Source organism: Heptranchias perlo, unplaced genomic scaffold (genome assembly GCF_035084215.1).
Source record: "Heptranchias perlo isolate sHepPer1 unplaced genomic scaffold, sHepPer1.hap1 HAP1_SCAFFOLD_151, whole genome shotgun sequence".
NCBI lineage: Eukaryota > Metazoa > Chordata > Chondrichthyes > Hexanchiformes > Hexanchidae > Heptranchias > Heptranchias perlo.
The window spans coordinates 28769-44728 of NW_027138763.1; the positions used below are offsets into that span (position 1 = coordinate 28769).

Consider the following 15960-nt stretch of genomic DNA (forward strand, 5'->3'; position numbering starts at 1 on the left):
AGCTCATCGCCTCTCTGTGTGGAACGATACACGATGACATGACCGCCCCCCGGCTACAAATGGCACCCGTTATCAATCTCAGTGAGAACGAGGGGCAAAGGGGCTGGGTGGGTCAGCGGGACCAAACACTGGGCCTTTGGCCTGTGGGACTTGGGCTGATTTTCCCTCTGAAATCAACGCATTCAAAGGACGCAGGACCGTACGGCCACCCACTCCGGCACAGATCACATAGAAATACACAGAGGTCACAACACAGAAATAGGCCATTTGGCCCAACCAGTCTGTGTCTGTGGTTACCCTCCACGCAAGGAAATAGTCCGAATCACATTTAGAATCATATATCACAAAATGAGGCCATTCGGCCCATCGTGTCCGTGCCGGCTCTTTGAAAGAGTTATCCAATTAGTCCTACTCCCCTGTTCTTGTAGGATCATTTACCCTCCCTGTCCCCATATCCCTTCTCCCCCTTTTTCCTTCATTACCTATCTAATCTAATCTTGAATGTTGACATAGTTTCTGCCTCAACCACTGACCCTGGGAGCGAGTTCCACATCCTCACAGCTCTCTGTGCACCAACGGTGGAGCGATTAAAATCGGGGATGTGCAAGAGGCTAGAGTTGGAGGAGTGCAGAGATCTCGGAGGGTTGTTGGGCTGGAGGAGGTGACAGAGATAGGGAGGGGGCGAGGCCATGGAGGGATTTGAAAACAGTAAAGAAGTTTAAAGCAGTTTCTCTTGCCCTCCCTTCCATTACCTTTAATCTTCTATCTATGGCTCCTCATTTTTGATCTCATAACTACAGGAAACGACCTGTTTCCCAGCCTTTGATAATTTTAAATGCTTCCACCATATCGCCCCATTGTTCTGATGATAAAAGCCCCGGTTTTTCAACTCATTGTATTTGAAGTTACGAGTTTAACTCCTTCACTTGTACCACACCAGATGTGGGCCTCTGCTCAGTATCTGGTGAACGGGGAGTCACACTGCCACACTTGTACCGCACCAGATGTGGGCCTCTGCTCAGTATCTGGTGAACGGGGAGTCACATTGCCACACTTAGATCCGATCCCACTCACTACTCACCAAATGTCCACCTTCTCCGACACGGGCTCGTTGCGAATGACCTCGGGCGCCATCCAGGCCACAGTTCCAGCAAAGGACATTTTCGTGCTCTTGTCGCTCAGCTCCTTGGAGGTGCCAAAGTCGGAGATCTTCACAGTGTCGTCGTGGGTAACCAGCACACTGAAACGGGAGAGAGGGGCCCGAGCCCGAGCCTGTTAAACCGTCCCGAGGTACTTGCTAACATCAGGGGTCACCAAGCTGTCAATCAGCACATCGTCAGTACAGGTGGCTGGAGCAGGTTAAGTCTAAAACACTCTTCCAATCCGCCCCCACCTAAACATGTCAACTCTTCCTGGGGCAAAAGCCAATCACTGGTATCTTCTGAGGGGCTATTTTCGTGTAGGAGCCGGGACACAGCTATTTAACATCAGAGGTGGGGGTCGAGATCAGCGAGTGCTCAGACACGTGTAACTCACTCCCGGGTATCTGTTATTCTATATATAAACCACCCAAACCCCTCGATTAGATTCCAGTCAGTAACTCACTCCCGGGTATCTGTTATTCCATATATAAACCACCCGATCCCCTCGATTAGATTCCAGCCTGTAACTCACTCCCGGGTATCTGTTATTCCATATATAAACCCACAGATCTCCTTGATTAGATTCCAGCCTGTAACTCACTTCCAGGTATCTGTTATTCTATATATAAACCCGCAGATCTCCTCGATTAGATTCCAGTCTGCAACTCACTCCCAGGTATCCGTTATTCCAAATAAAAACCACCCGATCCCCTCGATTAGATTCCAGTCTGTAATTCACTCCCGGGTATCTGTTATTCTGTATATAAACCACCCGAACCCCTCGATTAGATTCCAGTCTGTAACTCACTCCCGGGTATCTGTTATTCTATATATAAACCACCCGAACCCTCGATTAGATTCCAGCCTGTAATTCACTCCCGGGTATCTGTTATTCTATATATAAACCACCCGAACCCTCGATTAGATTCCAGTCTGTAATTCACTCCCGGGTATCTGTTAGTCTATATATAAACCACCCGAACCCTCGATTAGATTCCAGCCTGTAATTCACTCCCGGGTATCTGTTATTCTATATATAAACCCCCCGATCCCCTCGATTAGATTCCAGTCTGTAACTCACTCCCGGGTATCTGTTATTCTATATATAACTCCCTCGATTAGGTTCCAGTCTGTAACTCACTCCCGGGTATCTGTTATTCTATATATAAACCACCCGATCCCCTCGATTAGATTCCAGCCTGTAACTCACTCCCGGGTATCTGTTATTCTATATATAAACCACCCGATCCCCTCGATTAGATTCCAGCCTGTAACTCACTCCCGGGTATCTGTTATTCTATATATAAACCACCCGATCCCCTCGATTAGATTCCAGTCTGTAACTCACTCCTGGGTATCTGTTACTCTATATATAAACCACCCGATCCCCTCGATTAGATTCCAGTCTGTAACTCACTCCCGGGTATCTGTTATTCTATATATAAACCACCCGATCCCCTCGATTAGATTCCAGTCTGTAACTCACTCCTGGGTATCTGTTACTCTATATATAAACCACCCGAACCCTCGATGAGATTCCAGCCTGTAATTCACTCCCGGGGTTGCTGGTTCAGATTAATGGCACTGATGCAGTAGGAACACAATTGTATTTGATACATGCAGATGTCCTGAGACATATGTTGTGTGTGTCCGTGTGTCTGTGTATGAGTGTGTATCTGTGCACACGTGTTTACAATGCATATGTCTACAGTATCTCTGAATTATGTGTTTGTGTATCTGGAGTGTGTGTTGTGTGTATCTGCATTGTGTGCTTCCATGCGCATATATGTGTATGTGTATACATGTGTGTGTACGTGTATATGTGTATTAGCACTTGTGTGTATACGTGTGTGAGAGTACGTGTATGTGTACGTTTTTAACATGTGTCCGTGTATGTATATACATGTATGTGTTTGTGTGTGTACATGTGTGTATATGTACACGTGTGTGAGAGTACTTGTATGTGTGTTCATGTATGTGTACGTCTATGTCTATACATGCGTGTATGTGTACATGTGTGTATGTGTACATGCGTGTGAATGTATATGTGTACATGTGTGTGTTCATGTACAATGACAAGTGTATGTGTACATGTATGTGTATATGTGGACACATGTGTATGTACATGTGTGTGTTGCAGTGTAGACATGTTTTACTCACTTGGGTGATTTGAGGTCCCTGTGGATGATTTTGTGTAGATGTAGGTAGTTCATTCCGCTGGCGATTCCGGAGGACCAGTCCACCAACAGACGGGGAGTGATCTTGCGGCCTGCCCGCAGAACCTCGTATAACTGGCCGTGGGCACAGTATTCCATAATAATACAGTAACATGGAGCCTGGGTACAAACACCCCTGGGGAAAAGAAAGTTAAACATTTCACCACATGGACACTGCTATCTTACTCCAAATGCTGCAGGACAAGCGATCAATTTACTGACAACAGTCAATTCAATCAGCGTTAACCTGACTATGTCGGGTTGCAAGATGTAATTAACAATCCCCACTGCCCCACCCTCACCCCCACTGCCCCACCCTTACCCCCACTTCCCCACCCTCACCCCCACTGCCCCACCCCAGCTGCTCATCCCCACCCCCCACTGTCCCACCCCAGCTGCTCATCCCCACCTCCACTGTCCCACCCCAGCTGCTCATCCCCACCCCCCACTGTCCCACCCCAGCTGCTCATCCCCACCCCCCACTGTCCCACCCCAGCTGCTCATCCCCACCCTCCACTGTCCCACCCCAACTGCTCATCCCCACCCCCCACCCCAGCTGCTCATCCCCAACCCCACTGCCCCACCCCAACTGCTCATCCCCACCCCCACTGCCCCACCCTAGCTGCTCATCCCCACCCCCACTGCCCCACCCCAGCTGCTCATCCCTACCCCCACTGCCCCACCCCCACTGCCCCACCCCAGCTGCCCCACCACCATTGCCCCACCCCAGCTGCCCCACCACCATTGCCCCACCCCAACTGCTCATCCCCCACCCCAGCTACCCCACCCCCATTACCCCACAACCATTGCCCCATCCCCGCTGCTCCACCCCCACTGCCACTGCACCACTCCCACTGCCCACCCCCACTCTCACTGCCCCACCCCAACTGCTCATCCCCACCCCCACTGCCCCACCCCAGCTGCTCATCCCCACCCCCACTGCCCCACCCCAGCTGCTCATCCCTACCCCCACTGCCCCACCCCCACTGCCCCACCCCAGCTGCATCTCCTAGAGTTCAGTGTTTTCCCCGTCCAGTTATTTGTGTTAAAATTAAAATATATCAGACTCTCAGGAATGTTAGTGCTAGAATGGGATACATTACATTTAAGGAACACTTCCAGGGCAGGTACAGGGTTAGATACAGAGTTAAGCTTCTCCTACACTGTCCCATCAAACACTCCCAGGGCAGGTACAGCACAGGTTAGATACAGAGTAAAGCTCCCTCTACACTGTCCATCAAACACTCCCAGGGCAGGTACAGCACGGGTTAGATACAGAGTAAAGCTCCCTCTACACTGTCCATCAAACACTCCCAGGGCAGGTACAGCACGGGTTAGATACAGAGTAAAGCTCCCTCTACACTGTCCCATCAAATACTCCCAGGGCAGGTACAGGGTTAGAAACAGAGTAAAGCTCCCTCTACACTGTCCCATCAAACACTCCCAGGACAGGTACAGCACGGGTTAGATACAGAGTAAAGCTCCTTCTACACTGTCCCATCAAACACTCCCAGGGCAGGTACAGCACGGGTTAGATACAGAGTAAAGCTCCCTCTACACTGTCCCATCAAACACTCCCAGGGCAGGTACAGCACGGGTTAGATACAGAGTGAAGCTCCCTCTCCACTGTCCCATCAAACACTCCCAGGGCAGGTACAGGTTTAGATTCAGAGTAAAGCTCCCTCTACACTGACATGATGACACGTCTCTTCCACAAGGTCTTGTGCTCAGCCCCATTCTGTGGCACTTCACCATTTCCCTCTCCAGCCAGTGTGGTATGAGTGGCATTGCCAGTTGCCCCAGTTTGGTCCAGTTGCCCCAGTTTGGTCCAGTTGCCCCAGTTTGGTGCAGCTTCCTGTATTGGTCCCATGCCATCTAGGAATTGGGAAGAGGCTGCTGAAATGCACTTCACGCTGAACCCTCACTGCCAGCAGATAGAAGAGACTCTCATCCCATCAGTCTGGGCTGGATTCCAACCCAAGTCTCAGAGGTGAAAGGCCGCTGTCTGAACTGTTGTGTCACAAATTCCCTCAGAAAACTCATTTATAAAACAAAACAAATGTCTGCTTGAGACTAACTGAGGTCTAGGGCCCTTACCCAGTGCATTAGCCCCATTAACAGTCTTGAGTATGTGTGAACCTTACTTGAATGCGATGATGTTGGGATGTTTCAGCTTCCTCAGGGGCTTGATGTCCGTTTCCTTCTGTTCCCGCACTTTTTTAATGGCCACGTCTTCACCTCGGAATTTGCCCAGAAACACAGCTCCTTGGGCTCCGCTCCCCAGCCATTGCAGCTCCGAGATCTCCTCAAACGGTACCTCCCAGGAATCTGACAAATCAGGAAACATACCAGAATCAATCCAACAGATCCCAGCACGTGCGAGACTAAAGTTATCACAGAGTTTACCACAGTATGCTCTGAGTTAATCAGAGAAAAGATAGTGGTGGTCTCAGGTTTGATGGTAGCAGGGGTGCTATAATTGGCCTCAGTACCCCTGGGTTAGAGAGAGGACAAAGCAACCAGGAATCTTTTCTTGATTATTATCTAATAAATCTCGCAAAGTGTATATGTGTATATGTATGTGTGCTGTACGCAATACTGAGTGGTGCACAATGCTACCTTGGTACACAATACTACCTTGGTACACAATATTAACTGGTACACAATACTAACTTGGTACACAATACTAACTTGGTACACAATACTACCTCGGTACACAACACTAACTGGCACACAATACCACCTTGGTACTCAATACAACCTTAGTATACAATATTAATTGGTAGACAATACTACCTCAGTGCATAATAATTGGTTCACAATACTAACTGGTTCACAATATGACAGTGGTACACAATACAACCTTGGTATACAATTTTAACTGGGGCACAACACAATACTACCTGGGTACAAAATAATACTTTGGTACACAGTACTAACTGCAACACAATACTACCTTGATACACCAGACTAACTCGTACAGAATACAAACTGGTACACAATACGATAAGGTATACAATACTATCTTGGTACACAATACTACCTTGGAACACAATATTAACTGCTACACAAAACCAACTGCTACACAATACCTACTTGTACACAATACAAACAGTTACACAATACAACTCTTATAAAGTGTGTTTGTGCATGCTGTGTGTATGCATGCGTGCATGCTGTACACTGTATTAACTGGTACACAATACTATCATGGTAAACAATACTAACTGGTACACATTATTACCTTACGACACAATACGTAAACTGGTAGACAATACTACCTTGGTACACAAAGATAACTGGTAGACAATAATATCTTGGTACATAATACTAAACTTGGTACACAATACTACCGTGGTAAACAATACTAACTGGTATACAATACTACCTCGATACACAATACTACCTTGGTATAGAATACTAACTGGTACACAATACCAACTGGTACTCAATACAATCTTGGTACACAATACTACCGTGGTAAACAATACTAACTGGTATACAATACTACCTCGATACACAATACTACCTTGGTATAGAATACTAACTGGTACAGAATACTGCCTTGGTATACAGTACTAACTGGTACACAATACAACCTTGGTAAACAATACTAACTGGTACAGAATACTTCCTTGGTACACAATAATAAAGTGTGTGTGAGTATATTTTTTTATTCGTTCATGGGATGTGGGCGTCGCTGGCAAGGCCAGCATTTATTGCCCATCCCTAGTTGCCCTTGAGAAGGTGGTGGTGAGCCGCCTTCTTGAACCGCTGCAGTCCGTGTGGTGAAGGTTCTCCCACAGTGCTGTTAGGTAGGGAGTTCCAGGATTTTGACCCAGTGACGATGAAAGAACGGCGATATATTTCCAAGTTGGGATGGTGTGTGACTTGGAGGGGAACGTGCAGGTGGTGTTGTTCCCATGTGCCTGCTGTCCTTGTCCTTCTAGGTGGTAGAGGTCGTGGGTTTGGGAGGTGCTGTCGAAGAAGCCTTGGCGAGTTGCTGCAGTGCATCCTGTGGATGGTACACACTGCAGCCACTGTGCGCCGGTGGTGGAGGGAGTGAATATTTAGGGTGGTGGATGGGGTGCCAATCAAGCGGGCTGCTTTGTCCTGGATGGTGTTGAGCTTCTTGAGTGTTGTTGGAGCTGCACTCATCCAGGCAAGTGAAGAGCATTCCAACACATTCATGACTTATGCCTTGTAGATGGTGGAAAGGCTTTGGAGAGTCAGGAGGTGAGTCACTTGCTGCAGAATACCCAGCCTCTGACCTGCTCTTGTGGCCGCAGTATTTATGTGGCTGGTCCAGTTAAGTTTCTGGTCAATGGTGACCCCCAGGATGTTGATGGTGGGGGATTTGGTGATGGTAATGCCATTGAATGTCAAGGGGAGGTGGTTAGACTCTCTCTTGTTGGAGATGGTCATTTCCTGGCACTTGTCTGGCGCGAATGTTACTTGCCACTTATCAGCCCAAGCCTGGATGTTGTCCAGGTCTTGCTGCATGCAGGCACGGACTGCTTCATTATCTGAGGGGTTGCGAATGGAACTGAACACTTGCGTGCATGCTGTGTGTATGCATGCATACTGTACACAATACTAACTGGTTCATAACACTAACTGGTACACAATTGTAAGTGGTACATAATACTACCTTATTACACAATACCACCATGGTACATACAAATAACTGGTACACAATACTGCATTGGTAAACAATATTAATGGTACACAATATGACGTTGGTACACAATACTAACTGGTACACAAAACTACATAGGTACACTGTACTAACTGGTGCACAATATCACCTTGATACACCAGACGAACTGGTACAGAATACTGATTGGTACACAACACAATAAGGTATACAATACAACCTTGGCACACAATACTACCTTGGTACACAATATTTACTGCTACACAAAACTAACTGTTACACAAAACGTACTTGTACACTACAAACATTTACACAATGCAACTCTTGTGAAGTTTGTGTGAGTACATGCGTGCATGCTGTGTGTGTGTATGCGTGCATGCTGTACACAATACTAACTGGTACACATTGGTACACAATACTCTAGCATGGTACTCAATGCTACCTTGGTACACAATAATTGCTGGTACACAATGCTACCATGACAGTGGTGTTCCCCAGGGGTTTGCACTGCTTTTCTTGATATATTAATGACTTGGACTTGGGTGTACAGGTGTGCAGGGCACAATTTCAAAATTTGCAGGGTAATAAACAGTGAGGAGGATAGTGATAGACTTCAAGAGGACACAGACAGGCTGGTGGCATGGGCGGACACATGGCAGATGAAATTTAATGCAGAGAAATGCGAAGTGATCCATTTCGGTAGAAAGAATAAGGAGATGCAATATAAACTAGAGGGCACAATTCTAAAAGGGGTACAGGAACAGAGAGATCTGGGGGTATATGTGCACAAATCATTGAAGGTGGCAGGGCAGGTTGAGAAAGCGGTTAAAAAAGCAAACGGGATCCTGGACTTTATAAATAGAGGCATAGTAAAGAAGTCATGATGAACCTTTATAAAATGCTGGTTCGGCCACAACTGGAGTATTGTGTCCAGTTCTGGGCACCATTCTTTTGGAAACTTGTGAAGGCCTTAGAGAGGGTGCAGAAGGTTTCAGGGATGAGGGACTTTAGTTATGTGTATAGACTGGAGAAGCTGGGATTGTTCTCCTTGGAACAGAGAAGGTTGTGAGGAGATTTGATAGAGGTCTTCAAAATCATGAAGGGTCTGGACAGAGTAGATAGAGAGAAACTGTTCCCATTGGCAGAAGGGTCAAGAACCAGAGGACATAGATTTAAGGTGATTGGAAAAAGAACCAAAGGTGACATGAGGAAACATTTTTTTTACACAGCGAGTGGTTAGGATCTGGAATGCACTGCCTGAGGGGGTGGTGGAGGCAGATTCAATCATGGCCTTCAAAAGGGAACTGGATGATTACTTGAAAGTAAAAAATTTGCAGGGCTGCGGGGATTAGGGCTGGGGAGTGGGACTAGTTGGATTGCTGTTGCATAGAACCGGTGTGGACTTGATGGGCCGAATGGCCTCCTTCCGTGCTGCAACCTTTCTATGATTCTGTGATTCTTTACTCAGAGGGTTGTGAATCTTTGGAATTCTCTACTCCAGAGGGCTGTGGATGCTGAGTCGTTGAATATGTTCAAGGCTGAGATAGTTGATTTTTGGACTCTAGGGGAATCAAAGGATATGGGGATGGGGCAGGAAATTGGAGTTGAGGTTGAAGATCAGCCATGATCTTATTGAATGGCGGAGCAGGCTCGAGGGGCCGTATGGCCTACTCCTGCTCCTATTTCTTATGTTCCTATGTACATGGTACATAATAATACCTTGGCACACAATAATACCTTAGTGCACAATATGACCTTGGTACACAATACAAACTGGTACTGAATTCTAACTGGTACACAATACTAACTGGAACACAATACCACTGTGGTACACAATACTATCTGATACCACGGTACACAATATTACCTGCTACATAATATTAACTGGTAGACAATACTACCTTGGTGCATAAGATTAACTAGTACTAAGATGGAAATAATGCTCACTGGCACACAATACTATCATGGTATACAATACTACCTTGGAACACAATACTACATTGGTACAAAATACAACCTTGGTAGTCAATACTAACTGGTACACAATACTAACAGATACACTGTACTAACTGGTAGACAATGTTACCTTGGTACACAATGTTAAATGGTACACAATACTAACCGGTACACAAGGCTACCTTGGTACACAATACTAAAAGGTACACAATATTATCTGGTACACAATACTAAAATGTACACAATATTAACTGGTACACAATACTATCATGGTAGACAATAGTAACTGGTACACAGTGGTACCTTGGTACACAATACTACCTTGGTACATAATACTAAATGGTACACAAGACTGTCTTGGTACACAATGCTACCTTGGTACACAATACTAACTGGTGCACAATGTTACCTTGGTACACAATACTACTGTGGGACACAATACCAACTGGTACACAATAGTACCTAAGTACACAATACTGTGGTACATGATAATAACTGGTAGACAATACTAACTTGGTAGACAAAAATAACTGGTACAGAACAGGTACACAATATTACTGTGGTACACAATACTAACTGATAGAAAATACTATCTTGGTACACAATACTACCTTGGTACAAATACTACCTTGGTACATGATACTAACTGGTACACAATATTGTGTACCAGTTAGTATTAACTGGTACACAATACTACCTTGGTACAAAATACGACCTTGGTACACAAAACTAATTGGTACTGAATACTGACTGGTACATAATACAAACTGGCACACAATATTATCTGGTACACAATGCTACCTTGGTACACAATATTACCTTGATGCACAATACTAACTGGCACACAATATTATGTTGGTACTCACGATTACCTGGTACATAATACTACCACGGTACACAATGCTAACTGGTACACAATACTACCACAGTAGACAATGCTTACTGGTGCACAATGGTACCTTGGTATACAATACTACCTTGGTACACAATACTTCCTTGGTAGACAATACTAACTGCTACACAATATTAATCGATACTCAATACTAACAGGTACACAATACAACTCTTGTAAAGTGTGCGGGTGTAGATTAGTGCATGTATGCGTGCTTTACACAAAACTAACTGGCACACAAGGCTACTTGGTGCAAAATATTAACTGGTACTGAATACTGACTGGTACACAATACTAACTGGTACACAATAATATCTTGGCACACAATATGACCCTCGAACTGAATATTAACTGGTACACAATACAAACTAATACACAATACAAACAGGCATTCAATACTGCTGTGGCACACAATACTACCTTGGTACACAATACTGCCATGGAAACAATGCTAACTGATACACAACACTATCATGGTAGACAATACTACCTGGTACACAACGGCACCTTGGTATATACTATTTTGGTACAAAATTCCACCTTGTTACACACTACTAACTGGTACACGATACCAACTGGTACTCAATGCGACCTTTGTACAGTGCTAACTGGCACATAATACTAAATGATAAATAATGTTAACTGGCACCCAATGCTACCTTGGTACACAATACTGCCATGGAAACAATGCTAACTGATACACAACACTATCATGGTAGACAATACTACCTGGTACACAACGGCACCTTGGTATATACTATTTTGGTACAAAATTCCACCTTGTTACACACTACTAACTGGTACACGATACCAACTGGTACTCAATGCGACCTTTGTACAGTGCTAACTGGCACATAATACTAAATGATAAATAATGTTAACTGGCACCCAATGCTACCTTGGTACACAATGCTAACCAGTGTACGGGACAACCTTGGTGCACAATACTGAAAGGTGCACAATACTGAAAGGTACACAATTTTAAATAGTACACAATACTCACATGGTGCACGATACTAACTGGTACACAATATTAACTCTTACACAACGCTATCTTGGTACACAATACTACCTAGGTACACAATACTAAGTTATGTGATACTAACATGGTACACAATATTAAGTGGTACACAATGCTACCTTGGTAAACAATATTAACTGGGACAGAATACTACCTTGGTAGAGAATACTAACGGTGCACAATAGTACCATGATGCACAATACTACTTTGGTACACAATACTACATGGTACAAAATATTACCTTGGTACACAATACTAACTGACAAACAATGCTACCTTGGTACGCAATACTAACTGGTACGCAATAATGTCTTGGCACTCAATACTACCGTGGCACACAATATGACCCTGGCACACAATACTAACTGGTAGTGAATCCAAACGATACATGACACCACTGTGTTACACAATACAATACTAACTGGTACACAATACTATCTTGGTACAAAATATTACCTTGGTACACAATACTACTTTGATACACATTATGAAATGGTACAAAATACTAACTGGTACACAATACTAAGTCTTACACAATGCTACCTTGTGGTACATCACACTATCTGGTACACTATACTAACTGGTACACAATATTACCTTGGAACGCAATACTACAGTACTTGATACTAACTGCTACACAATACTACCTTGGTACACAATACTATCTTGGTACAAAATACTAACTGGTGCACAATCTTGGTACACAATACTAAAGGGGTACACAATATTAAATAGTACACTATACTCCCATGGTGCACAATACTAACTGGTACAATATTAACTGGTACACAATATTAACTCTTACATGAGTTAATACTGGGTACGGTAGCATAGTGGTTATGTTACTGGGCTAGTAATCCAGAGGCCTGGACTAAAATCGAGAGTCATGAGTTCAAATCCCGCCACGGCAGCTGGCGAATTTAAATTCAATTAATTAATTAAATAAAAATCTGGAATTAAAATACTAGTATCAGTAATGATGGCCATGAAACTACCGGATTGTCGTAAAAACCCATCTGGTTCACTAATGTCCTTAAGGGAAGGAAGCCTGCCGTCCTTACCCGGTCTGGCCTAGATGTGACTCCAGACCCACAGCAATGTGGTTGATTCTTAATTGCCCTCTGAAATGGCCTAGCAAGCCACTCAGTTGTAAAATCTCGCTACGAAAAGTCATAATAAGAATAAAACCGGACGGACCACCCGGCATCGGACCACTAGGCACCGGACATGACAATGGCAAAACACCAAGCCCAGTCGACCCTGCAAGGTCCTCCTTACTAACATCTGGGGACTTGTGCCAAAATTGGGAGAGCTGTCCCACAGACTAGTCAAGCAACAGCCTGACATAGCCATACTCACAGAATCATACCTTTCAGACAATGTCCCAGACTCTTCCATCACCATCCCTGGGTATGTCCTGTCCCACCGGCAGGACAGACCCACCAGAGGTGGCGGTACAGTGATATACAGTCAGGAGGGAGTGGCCCTGGGAGTCCTCAACATTGACTCTGGACCCCATGAAATCTCATGGCATCAGGTCAAACATGGGCAAGGAAACCTCCTGCTGATTACCACCTACCGCCCTCCCTCAGCTGATGAATCAGTCCTCCTCCATGTTGAGCACCACTTGGAGGAAGCACTGAGGGTAGCAAGGGCACAAAATGTACTCTGGGTGGGGGACTTCAATGTCCATCACCAAGAGTGGCTCGGCAGCACCACTACTGACCGAGCTGGCCGAGTCCTGAAGGACACAGCTGCTAGACTGGGCCTGCGGCAGGTGGTGAGCGAACCAACACGAGGGAAAAACTTACTTGACCTCGTCCTCACCAATCTACCTGTCGCAAATGCATCTGTCCATGACAGTATTGGTAGGAGTGACCACCGCACAGTCCTCGTGGAGATGAAATCCCGTCTTTGCACTGAGGACACCATCCAACGTGTTGTGTGACACTACCACCGTGCTAAATGGGATAGATTCAGAACAGATCTAGCAGCTCAAAACTGGGCATCCATGAGGCGCTGTGGGCTATCAGCAGCAGCAGAATTGTATTCCAGCACAATCTGTAACCTCATGGCCCGGCATATTCCTCACTCTACCATTACCAACAAGCCAGGGGATCAACCCTGGTTCAATGAGGAGTGTAGAAGAGCATGCCAGGAGCAGCACCAGGCGTACCTAAAAATGAGGTGCCAACCTGGTGAAGCTACAACTCAGGACTACATGCATGCTAAACAGCGGAAGCAACATGCTATAGACAGAGCTAAGCGATTCCACAACCAACGGATCAGATCAAAGCTCTGCAGTCCTGCCACATCCAGTCGTGAATAGTGGTGGACAATTAAACAACTAACGGGAGGAGGAGGCTCTGCAAACATCCCCATTCTCAATGATGGCGGAGTCCAGCACGTGAGTGCAAAAGACAAGGCTGAAGCGTTTGCAACCAGAAGTGCCGAGTGGATAATCCATCTCAGCCTCCTCCCGATATCCCCACCATCACGGAAGCCAGTCTTCGGCCAATTCGATTCACTCCACGTGATATCAAGAAACGGCTGAGTGCACTGGATACAGCAAAGGCTATGGGCCCTGACAACATCCCACCTGTAGTGCTGAAGACTTGTGCTCCAGAACTAGCTGCGCCTCTAGCCAAGCTGTTCCAGTACAGCTACAACACTGGCATCCACCCGACAATGTGGAAAATTGCCCAGGTATGTCCTGTCCACAAAAAGCAGGACAAATCCAATCCGGCCAATTACCGCCCCATCAGTCTACTCTCAATCATCAGCAAAGTGATGGAAGGTGTCGTCGACAGTGCTATCAAGCGGCACTTACTCACCAATAACCTGCTCACCGATGCTCAGTTTGGGTTCCGCCAGGACCACTCGGCTCCAGACCTCATTACAGCCTTGGTCCAAACATGGACAAAAGAGCTGAATTCCAGAGGTGAGGTGAGAGTGACTGCCCTTGACATCAAGGCAGCATTTGACCGAGTGTGGCATCAAGGAGCCCTAGCAAAATTGAAGTCAATGGGAATCAGGGGGAAAACTCTCCAGTGGCTGGAGTCATACCTAGCACAAAGGAAGATGGTAGTGGTTGTTGGAGGCCAATCATCTCAGCCCCAGGGCATTGCTGCAGGAGTTCCTCAGGGCAGTGTCCTAGGCCCAACCATCTTCAGCTGCTTCATCAATGACCTTCCCTCCATCATAAGGTCAGAAATGGGGATGTTCGCTGATGACTGCACAGTGTTCAGTTCCATTTGCAACCCCTCAGATAATGAAGCAGTCCGAGCCTGCATGCAGCAAGACCTGGACAACATCCAGGCTTGGGCTCATAAGTGGCAAGTAACATTCGCGCCAGGCAATGACCATCTCCAACAAGAGAGAGTCTAACCACCTCCCCTTGACATTCAACGGCATTACCATCGCCGAATCCCCCACCATCAACATCCTGGGGGTCACCATTGACCAGAAACTTAACTGGACCAGCCATATAAATACTGTGGCTACGAGAGCAGGTCAGAGGCTGGGTATTCTGCAGCGAGTGACTCACCTCCTGACTCCCCAAAGCCTTTCCACCATCTACAAGGCACAAGTCAGGAGTGTGATGGAATACTCTCCACTTGCCTGGATGAGTGCAGCTCCAACAACACTCAAGAAGCTCGACACCATCCAAGATAAAGCAGCCCGCTTGATTGGCACCCCATCCACCACCCTAAACATTCACTCCCTTCACCACCGGCGCACTGTGGCTGCAGTGTGCACCATCCACAGGATGCACTGCAGCAACTCGCCAAGGCTTCTTCGACAGCACCTCCCAAACCCGCGACCTCTACCACCTAAAAGGACAAGGGCAGCAGGCGCATGGGAACAACACCACCTGCACGTTCCCCTCCAAGTCACACACCATCCTGACTTGGAAATATATCGCAGTTCCTTCATCGTCGCTGGGTCAAAATCCTGGAACTCCCTTCCTAACAGCACTGTGGGAGAACCGTCACCAAACGGACTGCAGCGGTTCAAGAAGGCGGCTCACCACCACCTTCTCGAGGGCAATTAGGGATGGGCAATAAATGCCGGCC

At 46.2% G+C, this 15960-nt stretch overlaps 1 protein-coding gene across 1 annotated transcript in view; it reads right to left on the reverse strand.

Annotated features, from left to right (window-relative positions):
* The window catches only part of LOC137309164 (mitogen-activated protein kinase kinase kinase 13-like), a gene marked incomplete at its 3' end in the record, with an annotated part of 44485 nt that overhangs the window by 22404 nt on the left and 6121 nt on the right, over positions 1-15960 (reverse strand). Inside the window, exons 2-4 of the mRNA XM_067977444.1 lie at positions 5503-5686; positions 3303-3494; positions 1082-1240 (exon numbers count right to left, since the gene is read on the reverse strand). Of these exons, the coding sequence (XP_067833545.1) occupies positions 1082-1240; positions 3303-3494; positions 5503-5686 (535 nt within the window). The remainder of the gene's footprint in view (positions 1-1081; positions 1241-3302; positions 3495-5502; positions 5687-15960) is intronic.